Source organism: Periplaneta americana, chromosome 8, assembly GCF_040183065.1.
Source record: "Periplaneta americana isolate PAMFEO1 chromosome 8, P.americana_PAMFEO1_priV1, whole genome shotgun sequence".
NCBI lineage: Eukaryota > Metazoa > Arthropoda > Insecta > Blattodea > Blattidae > Periplaneta > Periplaneta americana.
Window position 1 is genome coordinate 124,488,695 of NC_091124.1, and position 22,419 is coordinate 124,511,113.

The 22,419-nt window shown below is 35.7% G+C and overlaps 1 protein-coding gene across 1 annotated transcript in view; it reads right to left on the reverse strand.

The window, feature by feature from the left end:
• LOC138705025 (protein CIP2A homolog) overlaps positions 1 to 22,419 on the reverse strand; it is a 720,063-nt gene that overhangs the window by 155,858 nt on the left and 541,786 nt on the right. The window contains exons 4-5 of the mRNA XM_069833567.1: positions 21,771 to 21,816; positions 8,527 to 8,616 (exon numbers count right to left, since the gene is read on the reverse strand). Coding sequence (XP_069689668.1) covers positions 8,527 to 8,616; positions 21,771 to 21,816 — 136 coding nt within the window. The remainder of the gene's footprint in view (positions 1 to 8,526; positions 8,617 to 21,770; positions 21,817 to 22,419) is intronic.

The window sequence follows — 22,419 nt, forward strand, 5'->3', positions numbered from 1 at the left end:
TTGAAAATCTACTTTCAATAAACAATTATGAATTCATGGCATATTCATTAACGTTTGAAAGTTGAAGGTAATCGAAGGTAAGATGGGGTAAAATCAATTATTCTTTGCTCATTTATAAAGTAATTTGATTAAACAGGTATAATATTGCGAAATTTATAGCAATTTTTTACAGTCTAAAGGTAAGATAGTGCTGATTCTGGTCGCTCTTTGTCGATATGCTTCTGACAATTCTTTTACAATGTCTGCTGCATCTCGATTTCCCGCTGCTCTTAAAGTTGATTCTGTAGCGAAAGAAATTTCCTCCGGACTAAGTATTCTTTAAATTTTGAACTTTACTTTTTTTGCTCTTACTGCTGCGTTCACTGAATAGTTTTCTTGGACGACACCTACTCCGCCCAGGTATCCCATCCACAGGCATAGAAGCAAAAAAATTTGCAAATTTCTTCAGGGAAATTGAAGTCATCATTTAGCCAGTCAGCATTATATTTTAAAATATTTTCTTACTTCCATGGTACTTTAACCAGCGGGATAGAATTTTCGATGAAAACTAGCTGATGGCGTTCTTAATTTTATTTTCAATATCACTGGGAATGTCTTTCAGTCGTAATGGAGCTATATAATTATTCCTTGATTCAGCATTACTCCGGTACCAAACTTCAAAAAGCTGCCGGCAGGGTATAGCCCGCCACGCCACTGAAAATAATTAATACCGGTTAGGTTCGCAGCTATACCCAACCAACCAAACAATATTTCACACATGAAATGATGTCGGAATATAAATATGCAATTATTTTGACAGCTACTAACAGCTAGCATTTTGTAACTCATGGTAAAGCCAGAGTTTATGGAAAAAATTATATAAATATTCTTCATCTGAAATAAAGGCCGTATTGGATGTTCTAATTTAGTAATTTAACTAAATTACACATTATATTGAAGCACATTCCTGAATTTACAAATTGCATGTCAAAGAAGACAATAAAACACAATTTACTATCACTTAATATTACTTTGAACAAAGCACTCTCTATTGTGACTGAGGAGTGTGGATTCAACCCTCTGGAGATAGCAATGTTTACGCTACTGTAAAACAAATAAATATCCGGGAGAAAGATCGCGCATTGTCTTCACAAGATGCCTTGTACAGTTAGGAACATAAATTCATAAAAATATACAGTGAAATCAATAAGTCGAAAAATGAATTTTGTCCAGCTAGATTAGGAAAATTGCACACTGTGGAACGGTTTGCAACTTGATATAGTACGTCTGTAGGCTAGAGACGAAAGAAGGTTGGAACACACCGTCGACGCAGCAGTGTGCATGCAGCGAATGGTATATCCACAGTTGAATTCACCCTATTCACACGACAATTTTCAACGACTCGACAACAGTGCGTTAGAGGATCGAGACCATATAATCAAGTAGGGCGTTTTGGGATGGAAATCTCGTGTGGCCTTGGGACCAACTCAAATTCTGAGTTGACGCCTAACAAGCCAATAAATTGTGTTTAGTATACTGAACAGTAAAGCAGTGTCTCCTATTGCAGTAGTGGGACCCGTTAATTTCTAAATCAACGGATTAGAGATAGGGAATTAAATGTGTTACACGTTTGAATCAAAGGTGAGCATTTTAATACCAGTACTGCTGATTTAAAAATGGAAACATGCAGTAATTGTACATTTCTTAAATTTTATTTTCATTGCAATAGAATTAATACATTGTAATAGTTCATTGCTAGAATCCGGATTTTATGTAAGTGGATACTTTTTCTCATAGTATGTTTATGTCTGAAAACCCAAGATGTTGAGGAATTAGTCTACTGAGACCATTATATTTAATTTAATACTACATATATTTTACACAATCGCATAATAGTACATATTTTTAAGAAATTTAAATATCTTTACACAAAATTAAAATCAATGACAAATGTTAATTACTTAAACTCCTTGTAAAAATGATCAATATTTCAGTGTACACCAAAACAAAATTACAAAAGATTTAAGCAATTTGAAACTAGCATATAATGGAATATATATTTCGACATTCAGGACAGGACAACCACTCAGGCATAACCTGGCATTTCGCTGCTAATCTTGCCGTCTTGCCCTTTGTTTTCAACTCTCAAAAACTAGGTAATTGACGGGTCTCACTACATAATGAACTCATGTCACTCCACCGTCACAAATTATATTTGTCTTTAGTTGGCTGGTATTTACAGAGAAGTAGAAAAAGGTGAGTGTTTAGGGTATTTCCTGGAACTCGAGGAGGTATATTTGGTTGTATTGGACAGTGGCTTTATCTTCTTTCCAATATTCACTTGAGTGTTTGCAACGTGCCTTCCAAAATTCTATTGCTACGTTTACACGGCGACAGTTTAGAGAAGAGAGCTAGAGATTATAGCTGAGTATCATCGTGTAAACGGTGTGAGAGCAGGTATCTCGTTGACTCTAATATCTAAATAGAGAGTCTAAATAGAGCGGCCTTGAAAACTGCTCTCGCCGTGTAAACATCCTGAACAGAGAACTCGCATATACTGTCAGCTCTCATTATAGCTACTCTAAATTAGTCAGCTAAGTTGAACTTTTTCATTACCTCTCGCGACTGTTGCGTACGAGATTATACAAGCTTGCGCATAACTCTTGAAATACAAGTCTAAAGTAATAATCATGCTACGTTTGCACGGCGACAGTTCAGAGCGAAGTTCTGAAGAATCATGAGAGCTCTCTAACGGAGTGTTTACACGGTGACAGAATATAGCTTCTCTAAACCCATTAGCGAGCTCTCATGAGATTTATATAATTCTAAACTCTAAGTTACTCTCCGGACCGTTTACATGGTGCAGACAGTTTAGAGTGAGAGAAAATGTTGAGAGAGAGCATTTAGAGAAGAATAGGCTCGTCAGTGCGTTTTTATGACATCAGCACCCATCTAACTTCTGAGCAGTGTGTCAGCAGTTGTGTAACCTGGCCGCGCATAGCACTTGCGTTACTAATATTGTTGGGTGAGTCATTATTTATTTATTCGTATAGAATACTATAATTACACGAAGGGCGAAGTTGATAGTCTTGATAAAAAATGTGTAAATTATAGGTCAAGTTGATACACATGTAATTTACATTCTATGAATCAGAGATGCATGAAAATAGTACCAATGGTAAGAGAAACTCTAAAAAGTTTAGTTGTGTTAACATTGTTTCCCTACTTGATAACACGCCTCATAATAGTGCATATAAACAAATTTGTTCATTGTTGAGGCGAAATGGCTGCTATAGACGACAGAAGAGCTTAATTTTCATGTGAATCAGTCCGTTATTAATGTGCAAAATCAGTACCGAACAAAGTTTGGTGCAGATCCACCCAGTGGGCCTAAAATCCATAAATGGTACACAGACTTAAAGACACGATTCTTCGCAAGCGGTTGCGACTCCATCCATACCTACAACAGTTGCTGAAAGCCCTAATACCAGAGGATAGAGTGCTACGAAGAAATATTTGCACAAGTATGTAGACTTTAATTGAAAACAATGACGAATTTATTCGTTCCGTGGTGTTTTCTGACGACGTCACTCTCCAACTTTCTGGTAAGGTGAACAGACATAAACCTCAGAATCTGAAGATCGGAAAATCCGCGTACCTACGTGGAACTTGACTATAGGCTTGTTGTGTGCCGTGTTACCAAGGGGGGGGGGGACACATTGAACATCTTTAAGTGAAGAAACTAAACGTTTGGAGTTTCTCTTTCCATTGGTACTATTTTCATGCACCTCAGATTCATAGCACGTAGATTACATATGTTCGAAACCGGAAAGGTCTTTTGTAGGAACCCTGTATAAAGACAATATTCAGGCTTCCTGATGAAAGAAAGGCAACGGATGCAGCTGAAGAAGTGGTTCTTGAGAAGAAGAAAAAGAAGAAGAAGAAGAAGAGGAAGAAGAAGAAGAAGAAGAGGAAAATGTGCTTTGTGCTCCCCAAAATTAGAGAGGAAAAAAATATTCTTGCTGCAAGGGCAATTTACCTCCAATGTTTAAAAAAAAAAAAAAGTGTGCAGAATTTGCGATGAAAATGACTGATTGCGTTTAAGCTCCTCAAAAGAGACAGAGTGTTCAAAGAAAAAAAAAAAAAACAGCTTTTCACATAACATTGTTCATCTACTTTCATTATATTGTGTTTATAATGATTCTACTAATACAGTGTAATAGTTATGCCTATTTCGTTTTGTTAAATTATAACTATATTCTTGTTAACAGATACCGGTACAGACCCCACTGTACCAGTTATGTGATTTGTTTGTAATGTACTAGGTGAGCGTTATTATTATTAATATGATGCATTATCAATAGTATGAAAGGAATATAGAAAATATTCCACCTCAAGTGAATGGTGATAATTGCACAGTAATAATAATAATAATAATAATAATAATAATAAAACAATAGTGATGATAATAATAATAATAAAATAGAGATAATAATATATTATTATTATTATTATTATTATTATTATTATTATTATTATTATTATTATTACAGTTCGCAATTACTGGAGGTTATGGACCTTTCGCTGTACCTCCTCCAGCAAATAAATAAGCAAGAATAAAACCCACAAAGTAACAACTAAAACAATGGACCTTGCTAAAATTACGGCCGAATTACAATAAATTAACGAAACTAAAAGCCAAATTCAGACGCCTCAACAGTCTCAGCTAATTTTGACAATGCCTGATTTCTCAAGGCCCTTATTCTTGTAGTTCTTGTTAAACACATTCCACAAACAACTTTCCAATTCATATGCTTCAATCAATCTTCGTGTCTTCGACACTCCATTGTTTTTGGCCGTCATTTATACTGCTTCTGTCGCGAGAGTTTATGAAAAAGTTCAACTGAGTTGAATAATTTAGAGTAGCTATAATGAGAGTTGAGAGCATATGCGAGTTCTTTGTCCAGGGTGTTTACACGGCGAGAGCAGTTTTCAAGGCCGCTCTATTTAGTCTCTCTAATATCTAATTAGAGTCAACGAGATACCTACTCTCAAAACCGTTACACGGTGATATAGCTCGAACGGAACCTGGTGAAGCTTGACCTTGACGGAGAAACCAGTTCTACGGGCAGTTAAGAGCGGAGGGGGTAACGCTTGTTGAGTCTCGCTTGCATCTCGTCACTTAACATCGGTCGGTAGTTGATCCCACACCACAATACTGTTCTCTCCCTCCAAGTTACACCAGGTTCCGCACGAGCTATACTCAGCTATAATCTCTATCCCTCTCTTCTCTAAACTCTCGCCGTGTAAATGTAGAGACGCAATTCCGCCACTCAGAGCGCTGTTCGGTTCTAGATATTTGTAGCAGAACACTTATTAACATTGACATTTGGGGCATTTAAAGGACTCATCGTTGCGTATTAAATGCTTCGTACAATATTTTATGGTCAATAGACGTAAGTTCAAAACTTCTACGTATCAATTATATTAAAATAAATGGTTGTCATTTTTGATATGAAAAAATATTACATATTATAAACTCAGGCACTACCTTCCTGTTGTTCAATTCATACACCATACCTTTTCGAACATAATGAAAGAAACTTAATACATTTTACATGAGAAATGTAGTCTACCATTTTCATATGTTTATTTATTATTATTATTATTATTATTATTATTATTATTATTATTATTATTATTATTATTATTCATAATTTATTCTGTTAAGAACAATAAAATAATGTGTTTAGGATATAAACCTGTTGCTGGGAAGCGTAATGTGACCAACAGCCTTTCCTTTATACTAATGACAATCCTCATAGTTGTGTCTTTTTTTGCCAATTACAGGTCCGATGTGTAAGCTCCATGCGTGTTCCGTTGAGATATCCAGGGTTTTTCCCACGTAGATCTATTTCTCCTCTGCCTTCTTCAATTCAGAAGAACTGCACACTACAGCGGCAGAAAAACGTTGTTTTCTGCCATAGTTGTAAACGCACTGACCAGCCTGTTCTTTTCTATATGCTCGTAACACTTTCTCTCACTCTAAACTGTCTGCACCATGTAAACGGTCCGGAGAGTAACATTAGAGTTTAGGGTTATATAAATATCGTGAGAGCTCGCTAATGGGTTTAGAGAAGCTACATTCTGTCACCGTGTAAACACTCCGTTAGATAGCTCTTCCGATACTTTAGATCTTCTCTCGCTCTAAACTGTCGCCGTGTAAACCTAGCATAAAGTTCACCGTGAAGTGGCGTATATCGACTTCAACTTCGTCTAGATTTTCGAAAGCACCGAAAAGTTGGAAACTACGGGACTTTCACTCATGGAATCGACGAACTGCAGGTACACAAGTCGTGAAAAATTCGAAGCAATACTTGAAAGATATCGGGGATTATGCCAGTGGAGATACTCAGTGGAGAAATATGGAAACCTCCAGAACACACTCCTGTAAACCACATCCCTTTGTTTAAATACGCACCAGTAATCTCATGCGTATCGAGAGATCATTTTCGGTGTATAAAAACATAAGTACTTCCCAATCGTGAAAGGACCTATCTCCTAGGAAATGGAGAAAATAATATCTTGTGGCACATTATGCTTCATGCCTTGATTAAATTTAAAATTGCACACAAACTATATCGCTACATATGAAGAGCTCAAATGCAAAACAAATTATATCCCCAGGAAAGTTTTCTCAGAAATGAGCAAAATGTGCCACACAATATATTTACAGTGTATTTTATAATTATTTTTCATCATCCAATTCCTTCCATAGTAACAAGATTTTAGAGCAAATATTGGGCTTTAATATTCTTCCTTCATCAAATTATTTAAATTTGAAAAGTGGATGTGACTTGATTTGCACAGATCTGCATGTATAACTTGTTTTGCACTTAATCGCCATGTGAGTAGATGTTAATTTTGAATTTACTAGTACTGTAAAATATTGAACAAAGTATATGGTTATCAGTTCAAATTATACACATTATTATTTTCATAATATTTCACAAAATTACTGAAAAATATAACATTTTTTTTTTTAGATTTCCTGCTGAATTTTTCACATTAATAAAGACCTAATTTTATGATCAGCAATAAAAATTATACACATAGTTGTTATCATTGCAAATTATACAAACTATTTTCATAAAATATAAAATTACTGAAAAATATAACATTTTAAAGACTGTCTGCTGAAATTTTCACAAGAATACAGACCTAATTTTGGATACATTTTTAAAATGAGTAACGAAGAAAGTCCTTTCGAGACTTTAACCAATATTCTGTTCTTTTGGGGAATTTCTACACATGCTCTAAAGGAGGTTCAAGATCAACACAATTACAGTTCTCGTTGGGTTCATCATGGTCATCCCTAGCTGCTGGCATTGACTAATTTGGAGTAAATGAACACAGAGTCAACATGATTACTGAAAATAGTGTGGTACTTTTTAAAGAATTACCTGGCTTTCTTTCTTCTTTGCCTGTCTGTTTCATTATGTTTCCTCTTCCTAGAACCCATGTTTCGTTCCCCAACTGTCACCATATCTTCCATATTTTCTATTCTCTTGTCACTCACATAAATACAACAAATTCAGTTTGCTGTCACTACATTGACGGTTACAACAGTAGACAACAATTAAAATTATTTAAGAAGCAAAATTTAAAAAAAAACCTGTTGCATATTACGTAAATAAAACGAAAGAATGGATGTACCTTAAACTGAAGCAAAAAGCTTTTTGGGTGTAACTTATTTTGAGTCAAACGCAGGTTTTTATCATCCTGTCAACTGGAGGATATAACATTTCTGCACAAAATACCACACGTATAGAAGCAGGGGACCCCTAAAGTAGCATTAGCAGTATTTTATAAAATAATTTTTAACTACGTGTGTAATTTCCATATTACATATTTAGTGCATATTTTAAGGCTTTTAGTTACATAATTATTTTTGCAGGCCTACATATTTTAATATCAATATCTCATAAAGTCCGAACACTATTCATCACCAAGAATTACTTTATTAACAATTTTATATAAGAATAATATTGTCGCGCCATTAATATTCCAACAAATTAATGTTACATAATGAAATTCCTTTAATAAAGCATTATTTATTTATTTACTTATTTATTTATCTGTTTGTTTATACTACGCTGCTATACACACTGTTTATTCTGTACTGCGTGAAGCTTGTGAAATGGATAGACAGAATAAGAAATGAAGCTGTGCTAGAAAGAGTGGTGAAGAAAGAATAGTGCTGAAACTGATCAGGAAGAGAAAAAAGGAATTGGATGGCTACTGGCTAAGAAGAAACTGCCTATTAAAGGAAGCATTGGGAGGAATGGTGAAGGGAAGAAGTGTGCAAGGTAGAAGATAATATCAGATGGACAACATTAAGATAAATGGATCATATACTGAAAGTTTGGAGTACGAGGGGTTTACAGTGAAAGATCTTCCATTGGACAAAATAGCATGAATGAATACCCATTTGCAAGTTTAATTTAATGACCTGCATTGAAGCTATGGATAGATGTTTGCACTTACCTTGTTCGCGTGTTTCTGCATGTCCTTCCCGCTGTCCATTGATATTCGTGAAGACAGAGGAATGCGATTTTAATACAGAGAATGTTTTACCTAAAACAGAGAAACGATGAAATTACAGAAAGCAGTCGTGACGAGTTGTAATTTAGTTAGGTGTCCGAAGAAAAGTTTGAAGTTTGAACCTCATAATAGACACCAATAAGCAATCATTCATGAGGCAACTAAGCCAGAAAAAATGAGATATGGTGGTCAGTTTCTTTCTCCTCAATCGCATACATCGCTGACTAGGTAGCAACATACGAGTACTAATCAGTAATCAGATTTCAGTTGAATATCAAACACGAACAGTTTAAAATTGAAGAAAATTATTACGAGCTTGGGAAATTTAGGTGCCCAATTTTTTTCTGAGTTTGTACAAGAAAACATATTGTCTACCGTTTCTGTGACTAACTTCTGTTGTAGAAATATAGATGTGATCAGCGAATTAGCCGCGACAATATCACACAACATAGTGCAGTCATTATTTTATATCTGAAATATCAAGGTGTGGCATGCATTATCTTCCATTGTTTTAATGTCCATGATATAACTATTTTGGACGATGTTGTAATTGTTAATATTGACACTACTGTCTGTAGAAAGTTAGCTCAGAGAGCATGCGCAGTGTGTTGTGACTGGAACTTGGAAAGTTAAGGTGGCCCAAATTTTGTTTCTGGCTCTGTATGAGTCGTCGTCTCGAATTTATAATGCGAAATTAACGCCTCCGTAAAGTCCACTGCGGTGGAGTAACTGTTAGCACGTCTGACAGTGTAAAGAGCGGGCCCGGGTTCAAATCTTGCAATTTACCTGGTTGAGTTTTTTTCCAAGGTTTTTCTTCAACCAATCGAAGCAGAATTGCTGGGTTAACTTTCGGCGTTGGACCTTTGATACATTTCGCCACCATAATTATTAAAGATAAGGGGTTTGTGCGCGGCACGAACAACACGTTGACTCGACAGGGAGCAAAGGTGGACAGACAGGTGAACAACTACGGCCAGTGCAACCAAATGAAATGCAACTACACGCTATCCATTTGCCTACCTGCCGTCTTATTATAGCAACACGAAACGAACAAAGGCCTTCATAGTTCAATGCACTGCAGTGGCGAACGGACGCAGTGAGCAGTAGACTAGACGACAGTTCGGAAGGCGGTGGGCTGCTATATGCGCCGTAGTATTTCCAGTATGTGACGTCACAAGCTTGTACAGTAGAACCAATCAGAATCAGTCTATAACAAGTACTTCACGAGTTCGTTTGTTTACATTGAATAAGTAAAACTGACATTTACTGTTTGTATGTAAGATAAATAAATGAAAGAAGAGACTCTAAAAAGACAAGTATTGCACAGGCAGGCGCGGAAAATATTGTTTGTGGTATATAATTGTTTTAAAAACGTTGACGAGCACAACGCTTCCGGCCATCTTGATGCTGGCTGCAACGTTGCCAACGTGCAAGAAACGACTGCAGAAGCATGTGGTGTGAGATTGAGAACCGTGCAAAGAATTTTGTTAGTGAAGGAAAGGGTTTATGTTTGATGTCATGTTTATAGTAACCAACGGTTAAGGTCATTACTGTCTTTTGATAATTTAAATTCTCTCCTGCGCTATTTGTATTGCACGTGCTCGTGAAGTACGATGTGGCAATGTTGTACGCTGCCTTGCTCTCTCTATCTGTCTCGACACAAACGCTTGCAGACTACCGCCTTCCGAATTGCCGTCGACTCTAATTACCTACAATGACGGAAACTAAGCAAATAAAGAATGTGAAATTAAATACTTTGTTACGGAGATACAGCAGTGATATGTTGGGCATCCAAGCAAACACAATTGTATGTACAGTACGTAAGTATGAAATTACAATATTATGTAGGAAGTATTACGTAGAAAGACATTGTAATAGCAAAAAACATAAAGACAATATTGCACGCGCTTTAAAGGTGATGATTCCCTCAACATGAAAATCAGTATCAAATTAAAATCAGAATTTGCTAAGGATTTATGTGCGATGATGATTAATGCAAATATTTCGTTGAGTAAAGTAGGCAATCCCCATTTTCGAGGATTTTTGGAACAATATACCAAGCAGCGCGTTCCGAATCAGACAACTCTCCGTAAAGACTATGTACAGTATCTGGTAGCTATGAAAATACATGGGTTATATTAGAAGATCTGTCAGCGGTAACAAACTCTGGGTGTCAATAGATGAAACTACCGATGTAACAGGCAGATTTGTGGCAAACGTAATTGTAGGTGTACTATCAAGAGAAGGTCTAAGTAAGTTTGTAATTGTAGGTGTACTATCAAGAGACGATCCAAGTAAAACTTTGTTATTGACTGCCGAGGTTTTGGATGAAGTGAATCATAATTCTATTGAAGTCTTGTTTTATAATGCTATGTGTCTTTTATGGCCTCTTGAAGTTACATACGAAGACGTACTACTGTTCGTAACCGATGCTGCCTTCTATATGGTGAAGGCAGCAAATGGAATAAAAGAACGGTATAAGAACATTATTTACATAACGTGCCTTGCTCATGGTCTCAATAGATTGGCTCAGGAGATTGTCATTACTAGTTGTGTAGGCTCTCTTTTTCAATAGTCGGTTTAAAAATATCCTCCTGTCCTACTTTAGCGTTAAAATCCCCCAATACAATCTCCATGTGATATCTAGGTAACTGATCAAAAGTCTGTTCCAATTCCTCATAGAAGCTATCCTTTATATGGTCATCCTTCTCTTCTGTAGGGGCGTGAGCATTTATAACTACGATATCGCACCATCTACTCATAAGTATTAAATATGATAACCTATCACTGATAAATTCGACCTTTTTCATTATTGGTTTTATTCTTTTATAAACAAAGAATCCTGTTCATAATAATTGGCGAATGTTATTTCCTTCCCCATAATGCAACAAGTAATCTCCTATTTGTGATATACCATTCCCATCTAACCCAACCTCTTCTACTCCCAAAAGTCTATTCTATGTGTAGCTAGTTCTTTTGCAACTAATGTTACCCCTCCTGTTCTATAAAGACCAGTTACGTTCCACGTACCAAATCTCATAACCTTATTCCTTTGCTGTGGTCGTGCCAGAAAATCAGTCCCATTCCGTGGCTTATTGTGTGGTTTCGTAACAAGCTGTTTTTGACGGTTATGGGTTGTTAGCACTTCGCCCAACTGTCAAGCTGTCCACGACTCCTTATTCAATATATTCGCAGCTAACATGGTTACTATTAAAGTGCAGTTTTTGCAAAGGCTTTGGAATAATATTGGTCTAAATCATACATCTGCAAAACGTACCTTCCAAATTCACCAACAGAACGCAATAAGCTCAGCACTGAAATGGAAGGAGTGAAAGGGGGATGGGTAAGCTTCCTCTTACCACAGTATTTAATGTGCAGTGCCGGACTGTATAAACTTAGAAGTACAACGCTGAACATAGTGGTTGTTATTGGTGCGTTTTAATCCAATTTCTTCGTCATTTTTGACAAACTTTGTAGAAAAATGATGATAAAGTATAATAAAACGAAACCGAAAGAGTAATTCAAAGAAAAATGACATTTTATTAACTCATTAAAGTCAGGAGTAAAATTAAATGTCACTAATTTTAACTGTGAAATGAGATGTTCATCTGTAATGCGAGTCTTTTTATTTTACAATGTTCATTTTTTTTTGTAAAAAAATCGTTCACATATAATATAATGTGGAGCCATACATGGCTGTGATTTTACCTGCATAAGACCTCAGATTAGAGTATTTTAATTTTTTTAGCAATTTGATAATATTAACACACTCCAGATTTTTATATTAGATTCCCGAAAACATGTCGTTTAAGAAATATACAATTTCCTCTTGTAATTCTGATCTTAGTTTCATTATTTCTAAGCCAAAAGGATTTCCATGTAATTGAAAATCAGTTTCAAATATTTTAAATTGAAAGATTCGTTTGTTATGAAAATCTATTTGTAGTCCATTCAAGAGGTCAATGTAATATAGGCCTAGTATTTTTGTATAGTGTATACAGTATTGCTAAATGAGTGTAAGCAAGGAAAATTATATATGTTCTTTTCTGATAAATTTTGCTTCCATGCATCTGTAAGTAAAAGAAAAAAAAAATATGCTGTCGTACATATGAACTGTAGTTTTATTATGTCCCTAAGTTACCGATTTAATTTGTTGAGATGTTCTGAAATTTCGACAATGAATGCCAAATCTAGCAACCAATTTTCGTCCACAACTACGGAATTTCTATGTCCTATTAACAGTTAATTATTTATTAACATATTGAAATCCTAGACCAACGAAATCTATTTGAGACATAGACGACAATGACCGGCGATAAAAATTGTTTAATGGAAATATATTACTGTACCTTTTCCTTCGTGAAAGCAGGAATTATTTTCCTCGTGTCAAAAATCCGAAGAATCATTTTTCCACGGCCAATCCACCTCACAGCTCTATAATATATATTTTCACCTATATCCTGTAGGAGTTTTCGGAATTACCGATGTTTTAATGACTTTTGATTTTATTTCCTTCGCAGTGTCAACAACCAACTCCATAACATTTTTCATATTGTTGTTTTGCTCCTTAGTGATCCTCGGTGGATTATACTGGATGAAAGTTATAGGATTATTAATGTCTAATTGTAAAATTACAAGAAATAAAGTTATAAGTTTTAGCATAACTTTGTTATAGTAGTAATTGATGTGAGGGGCTCTCAACCAGAGTGGACCAAGTCCACCAGTGATCAGTTTGTGGATTAATACAATCTCGGATAAAGAAAACTTAGATTTATACTTTGCCATAACAAACCAAGTCCATAACTCATTTGTTACTCCACAGAGGGCAGCATTTCCTATGGAAGGTGAAGGTTGTTAACCATGAGCCAGGAACTTTTAAGACTCAATTTCTCAAAATTATTCCAGAAGGACTTGGTCCACTCTGGTTATGAACTCCTCATATATATATTATATATTACAAGGATCGATATTCTGGCAGAAATTCACGTTTCCGTGCGGTTTTCAATGGTCTTGATAATGACATGATACTATGAAGCCAAGCCACCAGTTATATTAGTTACGTTGTCTACAATAGTGGCAAAAAAAACCGGACCGACCCTTGTAGCTGATTTCAGAGTCTTGTTCACTCCAGAGCACGATAGACTGGTAACTAAGACTTTCGTGGTTTGAATCCTGCCTGGAAAGGAAACGTTTTTTGTTTCTTATTCAAATTTAATCCCAATACTTTACGATTGCTAGTTAAATTCATGTTCTTGGAATACTAAGTTAATTAAGTAGTAAAATATCGCTGCAATCGAAAAGTACTTATTTACTTACGTATTACTTATTTACTTATTTTCTTATTTACTTACTTATTTAGGCCTGTCTGTCTGCCTATCTATCTATCTATCTATCTATCTATCTATCTATCTATCTATCTATCTATCTATCTATCTATCTATCTATCTATCTATCCATCCATCCATCCATCCATCCATCCATCCATCCATCCATCCATCCATCCATCCATCCATCCATCCATCCATCTATCTATCTATCTATCTATCTATCTATCTATCTATCTATCTATCTATCTATCTATCTATCTACCTATCTATCTACCTATCTATCTCCCTATCTATCTATCTATCTATCTATCTATCTATCTATCTATCTATCTATCTATCTATCTATCTATCTATCTATCTATCTATCTATCTATCTATCTATCTATCCATCTATCCATCCATCCATCCATCCATCCATCCATCCATCGATCCATCGATCCATCTATCTATCTATCTATCTATCTATCTATCTATCTATCTATCTATCTATCTATCTATCTATCTATCTATCTATCTATCTATCTATCTACTTGGCTGGAGTGCGTTATAACGTTGAATGACAGCATTGACATCCGGCCATATAGCTATCACTCACTTATCAACGTACAGTTACCCTAAAAAAGAATGAGACGATTCTTGGTCGTCGGAAGTTAAAGTTCTACAGCGCGGTTCACTCGATATCGACGTAGGGATACATAAGATGACAGATAGTACAAGAATTGTTACAAGGACCACAACAAGGACAAGGACCAGAATAAGGATCACGAAGAAGACTGCCATTTAAGGCCAGGATTTCACAACATAGCTCGAGTCCCAAAATATCATTGCTTCACTGTACCGAATGGCAAATGCCTGCTAAGGGATCTACATTCTGGACTGCTGCTATCACTGTCTTGTCTCGGTAGCTCATATAGTAGCGTGCCGGTTCCATTGTATAACCGAAACGTCTCGTGTTCGATCCCAGGTAAAACTTGTTTTTTATTGAGGTGTAATTAATTTGTTCAGAGTTCCTCGACTGTCTAATTTGTCGAAAAATATGGAATAATTTATGCCCAATTTCTGGGTCTTACAAGTGGGCTGAACCTCGTCAAAAATAAATAAATCTTACTTGGAAGTTAAAAGTATTCTTCCTCAAACAAAAATCATAAGAAACAAAAAGAGACCTGTCAACTTAAAATCTTGTCCACATGCCATCAGCTTCTATTACAGCTCTAAGTCGATCCGGCATGGATGTCACGAGATTGTGGAATAAGTTCTGATCCCCGGCGAGATCTTCCCAGGTGTCAACAACTTGATCCCACAATTCGTATCGATTTCGAGGGCGTCGGTGGGCATAGGTGGCTATCCTTCTCTTTTTCAATTCCGCCCATAAATTTTCGATGACATTCAAATCAGGTGACTTCGGAGGCCAATTAATGATTTCGATCTCGGGTCTCCTTTGAAACCATCTTTGAATGCTTGCAGCATAGTGCACGAGATGGTTATCCTGCTGGAACAGCAATGTTCTTTCGGGAAAACGTTCTCGGGCGGAGGGAAGGAATATATTTTCCAGAATGTGCTCGTAAGTTCCCGCATTAAACCGGCCATCGATGCGTTCTATAACGCCAGGTCCATCGTAAGACATCCACCCCCAACACGATATGCTAAAGCGCCCCGATCTTTCACGTCGGTGCACATAGCGCTGATCATGTCGGAGACCATCCTCACGATAGACACGGACAGGACCTTCGTAATCACTCGAGATGGTTGTTTCGTCGGAGAAAATTACATTTCTCCAATCGAAATCCACTCGATTGGTAGCGAAGGCAAGACGGTCGACAGCTTGTGCTTCCCCCAATATTTCCATTTGCGCAGCCCTCCGGCTCCTAATACCGCGGTTCCTCAACCTGCTGATCACAGTCTGTGAAGAGCCGGGAAAGTTAGATGCTGCTCTTATTTCGTTAGCAGTCAGAAAGGGGTCCTGTCGAACTGTCTCGAATAAAAGAGCATCCTCTTCCAATGAAGAAATCCGCGGACGCCCAGGAATAGGGCGATTTTCGACCTCCCCAAAATTTTGGTAACGATGAACCCATCTCGCGGCTGTACTTCCAGGAACACCGACCAAACGGCCAGCAGATCTAGCCCCATATCCAGCCTCAACTACAGCTATATCTCGCTGTCTCATGTCACGTCGGTTCGCCATTACGATGAGAAATGAGAGATGACGATAATACTTTAGTGTAGACAATGACTATTTAACGTGATATAGAATTATTGAAATAAGAGGCATCTTGCATAGTAAGAGTTAATAAATCAACCCTAAATTAAATATCTAAATAACAGGATATAACAGGAAGTCCAATTGTTGCGAAACTAATCAAATTAAATCTAATTACATTAAATAAACAAACCCCAAGTTATGACACCTCATTGCTACAGCTAAATTGTATGTTATTTACATAAGCATTGAATAGGTCCGTGGTTGTGCGTTGGACGACAAAACCATCATCGAAAGTTCGAATCTTGCCGAGGAATGTAACTTCTTGCTTTTTATAATGTAAATCAGACTTATAACTACAATCATTCATATTTCTTACATTATTTATTAATATTTATAGCCAACATTGAATTTGTAAAGAAAAGACTTTAGAAATCTCATATGGAATTTGTGATCTGTAGTGACATAAACATAGATTATCTCTCGGAACTTTTCCGTAAAAGTAAATTAAATTCACTCCTTGAAACTGGAAACCTTATTCGTAGGGTCATTTTCCCATAGCATAAAAGCTGAAGTAACACAGCCATTGATAAACGTTTTGTACACAGAATTAGACTGAATTCCTATTCGACCGAACCTATAATCAATGGCTTGTCTGACCATGATAAACAAATCCTACGTGTTTCCAATGTCACTGAACAATTTCAAAATATTAATTTAAAAACTAAGAAAGGATCGTAATTGCTGTATCTAGTGACTATTTACATTTATGTCTACAAAATGAATCTTGGAACAACGTATACGGTACTGGTACTACTGATATTAAGAGTAAATATATTGAATTTTTCACTTAATTTCATAATCACTTCAGTGGATGTTCTCCACTCAATGTTGTGAAAAAATTCAAAAGTTAAAACATGTAGATAACGCAGGGACTTCAAAATCTCATGTATTAAGAAGAATAATCTATATGTAATGAGTTGCAATGTAATGATCTTCATGTTCTTAAATACTGCAAGAAGTACAGTGTAATTTATCAAAAATTATGAAAGAGGGAAATAGAATATATTTGAGTAGAAAAGTACAAAATTCAGATAATGCAATTAAACCTATTCGTAATATTATTAAATTTAAACTTGTAGATATCCTAAGAAAGAAAATATTTTTTCATTAAAACCAATGATTATAAAGTAGAGGATCCCAAATCTATTGCAAATTCTTTTAACGTATTATAGTATATAGTACAGAAATATTATTGACAACTTAAACATTCAAGATTTTGCAAAAGATACTGCAATTGGTTACTTAACAGATGTATTTAATAATTATTATTAATATATGTAATTAGTCAATAACTGCAACAGTGCTTATACATTCAATCATAACATGAATAAAATTGAATGCAAACACGTAGATAAAATAGTTAAAATTAACTGCAGGGGTGAGAATGAAATAATCCAAAGCCATACTTTTAACAAAAATTGTTTTTTGCGAGTGCATTTCTTACACATATGGGAAAGCTATTAATAAATTATTGTAATAATTACTCAACAAATGACATAGCCTAAGGACTCTAAACCTTTGTAAAAGTTTGTCTATTATTATATATTTTTTAAATTTCATTTTAATTGTTAGTTTTTAATATATATGCATTTACATTGTATATATGTGTGTGTATAAATGCATTCATTAGATTAACGTTTATAATATTATAACTTGTAATTTTGTATTGTTTGCGATCATTAACACTTAATCTCAGGACTTTGTAAAACTATATTTCAACGTGACTTAGCTATTTCAACGTTATTTAGACAAAAAAAAAATGTTATGTAGACTAAGAATCGAACTCGCACTCTTCTACACAACACGCAGAAGTCTTACCATCTGAGCTATGGAAACGACATGAAAGCTTTCCTTTTTGTGCGGAGTGTCGATCTAGTCATGAAGGTCCATTGTCGATTTAACTACACGATTTATGTATATATTTATCTTTTATTTACGTAATATTATCATATTTTTTGCAGTTTTTTAATTGAATTTCGGAACGATGCTAGTAACAAACCAAATAGCCTGAATTTAATATTCGTTATCTTGTGTATCGGTGCTCTGGTCTCTGATCATGCGCAGTGTCTTACATCTGAGACTTTGGAATATTCAATCGTCTCATCCTTTTCCAGGGAAACTGTACGTTTTGTGGAGAACAGGAGCTTAATGTTGACTCTGTAAAATATAAATGTGAATCGTCAAAAGCAAAATTTAAATATGCATTGTGAAAGCAAATCGAATGGGAATCACTCCTATTTTCAACTCTTTCTCTCCTATAGCCCTCACTATATGGAGCAGCGAATGGGAAAGGAACTACCTTGGAGGCGTTGTTTTTATTATATTGCAATTGGAAAAAAATCCGCACATCTGCAGTTTATAAAAAGGAGAAGAGAAGAGCTTCATTCGGACAGGTAAATGTAGATCTACTTTTTTTTATTTCTTTTCATATACATTTTAGTATGTTATGCCTACTTGTTGACTTATTGGTCGTGTCTCGAAGATGTCTTCCAGTTCTTTCTAGTTAGATACAAAGAGTGTAATCTTATTCTACTTCTCAAGGATATAAAAGCTTCCAAGTAATACATACATAATATATATATATATAATTATTATTATTATTATATGTATTATTATTATATGTATTATTATTATTTTATATATTATTTTAAAGCCACCGGCGTGGCTCAGTCGGTTAAGGCACTTGCCTCCCGGTCTGAAGTTGCGTTCGGGCGCGGGTTCGATCCCCGCTTGGGCTGATTATCTGGTTGGGTTTTTTCCGAGGTTTTCCCCAACCGTAATGTGAATGCAAGATAATCTATGGCGAATCCTCGGCCTCATCTCGCCAAATATCATCTCGCTATCACCAATATCATCGACGCTAAATAACCTAGTAGTTGATACAGCGTCGTTAAATAACCAACTAAAATAAATAAAATAAATATTATTTTAATGTACCGAAGTACATATGATGTTTCCTTGCAGATATTCTGTGTCATCGCACGATGAAAGAGTAGTGGAACGGAGAAAAATTCTCTCCGGCACCGGGATTTGAACACGTGCTGATGCTTTATCGACTAAGTCACACCGAATTCCCATCCCGGTGTCGGATCGAATCCTCTCAGTTTACCTCCGCACATGTGTGGACATAGTCCTATGTTCATAGACATCTATGACGTAGTGCAGAGGGCGGCCACCAGAGGGAACCCAAGAGGTGGAACTTAAACTGAGAGGATTCGATCCGACACCGGGATGGGAATCCGGTGTGGTTTAGTGGATAAAGCATCAACACGTAGAGCTGAAAACCCGGTTCAAATTCCGGTGCCGGAGAGAATTTTCTCCGTTCCACTACTTTTTCATCATTCCAAGTAATACGTCTCTAAACTCATAGTTTTAAGAGATCTCGTACGTAATCATCATGCTATATTATATATATATATATATATATATATATATATATATATAGGGTGAGTCGTAATTATGTACTATAAAGTATTGCAAAATAAACATATTTTGTCATATACACTTTTCATCGTGACAGCTTCGTTATGGGAACAGTTTAGATAGCTATACAAACAACAGGTACTTTCTTAGAGGAATGTTGGTTGACATTGCAGGTTCATAGAAGATGATTGAAATGTCCACCATTAACTTCACAACACAATTCCGCCTTCCTTCGCCATGAATGTCTTGTAAGATGAAATATATTAGGTGTGTCCCGGATTGTATTTCCTGCAGCCATGATTGCATTCAACAGATGCTGTCTCGTAGGGTACCGTTGGAAGTAAAGTTGTCCTTTCATGTGGCTACACAACCAAAAGTCGCAGAGAGTGAGATCGGGTGATCGCGCTGGCCATGCAATAGGTCCATTGCATCCAATCCAACTGCCTGGTAACCGTTCATCCAAATGAAGTCTCACAGCACGATCTTAATGCGCAGGTGCTTTATATTGAAGTAGCCACATATTAAATCGTGTTACCAGTGGTACGACATCCAATTGTTGGGTTAGTTCAGTCTGCTACACCTATCCAGATATTGATGGAGAAATGATGTTGCAAATGTACTTCCTCAATAGCATTTGGATTCGGGTATGCCCAAACATGCTGGTTGTGGCGATTGAAGATATCATTTCTGGTGAATGTTGCTCCATCCAGTATCAGTATTTTGCTTAAAAAATGTCGATCAACTGCATATTCATGACGTAACCATTCGCAGAATATCTTCCGACGTTCAAGATCAACCTCTCGTCGCAATTCTTGCACAGGCTGTAGATGGTATGGTTGGAGTACAATAATTCTCCACACTGACTTCTGAGACATGTGATGACGTGCAGCTAATCACCGTGTGCTTGTACCTGGTGAACAGTCTACGGAAAGCAGAATGTTTTCAACAGCAGCAGCAGCAGTCCTGTGACTTCGCGGTTTACCGGCATTGTCCATCACAGGTGCAAAGCGACCGGTTTCCCTAAGGCGACATTTCACTGCTACGGATACTTTTGGTGTTGGGTGTCGTCGGGCAGGAAAACGTTCTGCATAGATGCGAGCACTAGCAGCAGAATTGTTTCTTACTTCACATAAATCAAGATCATATCGGTCAATTCACTGTTTGTGTATGGTTCCCCCATTTTGTATTAGCGCCAACTGTTATGTTATGCAATTCAATAAAGTAAAAATAACACTAATCTCAGTTACAATACTCAAAATCATGAATAAACAAAACACCATCATAACTACAAGACATGGCCAACTATGAATACATCTCTTTTTAACCACAAAACAACACAGACTGTTAGTTTTGATTTTAGCCGCAATTGGTAGACTACTTTTGAAATAACACAATGTTGACATACGTATCTTGATAACAATGCAGTATCGGCTAAATGTTTATATGACAAAATATCTTTGTTTTGGTATATATAATACTCTGCAATACTTTGTAGTACTTAATTATGACTCCCCCTATATAAATACACTGTACGCCTATATATAATTACATATATCTATCTATCTATCTATCTATCTATCTATCTATATATATATATATATATATATATATATATATATATATATATATAATTACGTACTATTACACGTCCAGCGCTGCATGCACAACATACATGTGTATCTTATATATTGCCTATTATCATGATAATATAACAGCAGGATCATCTTTCCATCTTTTTTGTGCACAAAGGTGAAGGAGAAATAATGCGTAATGGTAAAAAATGCGAGAGAGATTGAAGGCAACCTGTCTCAGATACTGTCGTTGTCCAGTATAAAATTCATTTCTACGCATCTGTATTTGATCCCGTAAAATATCAACTTACTAAATTTGCTATTGGTACACGTTTTATATGGATTTACTATTACATTCTAAGTATTATACAAAGATGTCTGGTATGTCTGATGAATAGAGTTATCACTTATATTTTGAAATGATAGGATTAAAGAACCTGAACTAGAAAGAAATTTAATTAGATAAGTTACGTTTTTATTCAGAGTATTACTTTCTTCCTGAAAACAGTTTTATGTAATGAAACTAGGCTATGCTTTGTTACTACTACTGATACAATGAAATCCATAAGAAATTTATATGGTAAAGGAATATGAAGAATAACTTACCGAAAGAATGTTTCAGGTCTTCTAACTGCTTTACTTCGTCGAATTCCTGTGTGGGAAAGAAGAAAATACGAACTGTATTTATTTTGTAAGTTATTTTTATTTCACAAGAGAAAGTTTTTCAATTTATCTTGTCTTAAACTTTAATATTAAATTCTAGACCACTGAAATAACAGTTATGCTTAAAAGGAGAAGATACTTTATAGTTTGTGTCGGACATAAAAGACAAACAACGTTACAGTCGTGATCCGTGACACTGTAAAAATCAAAACAACAAATTGTGGTGCGAAGCTTGCATGAAAGATATCATTGCATATGCTGACTGTCGAGAAATGTGCAATGTTTAAGGCAATGCGCTAAAATAGTTATTTTCTATTGTCCCAATACATGTATACTGTATATTTATTAACATGAGAAAATGAAGCGTAATTTTGTCTTTTTGTTTTATATTAGGTTGATGCAAAAGTTTGAAGCGTTTTTGTTCATCTTCACAACACTGCATTGCTAGGAGATTGTTTATTATTTGTCATTTCTTGTTTCGAGTGTTGTGTTTGTAAATAGGTCTTGAATTTTGCGGATTTTAAGAACCTATTCTACTCTTTGAGTTTAATAGAGAAATAAAGATAGCGGAGGCGGCTCGAAGCATTTGTAT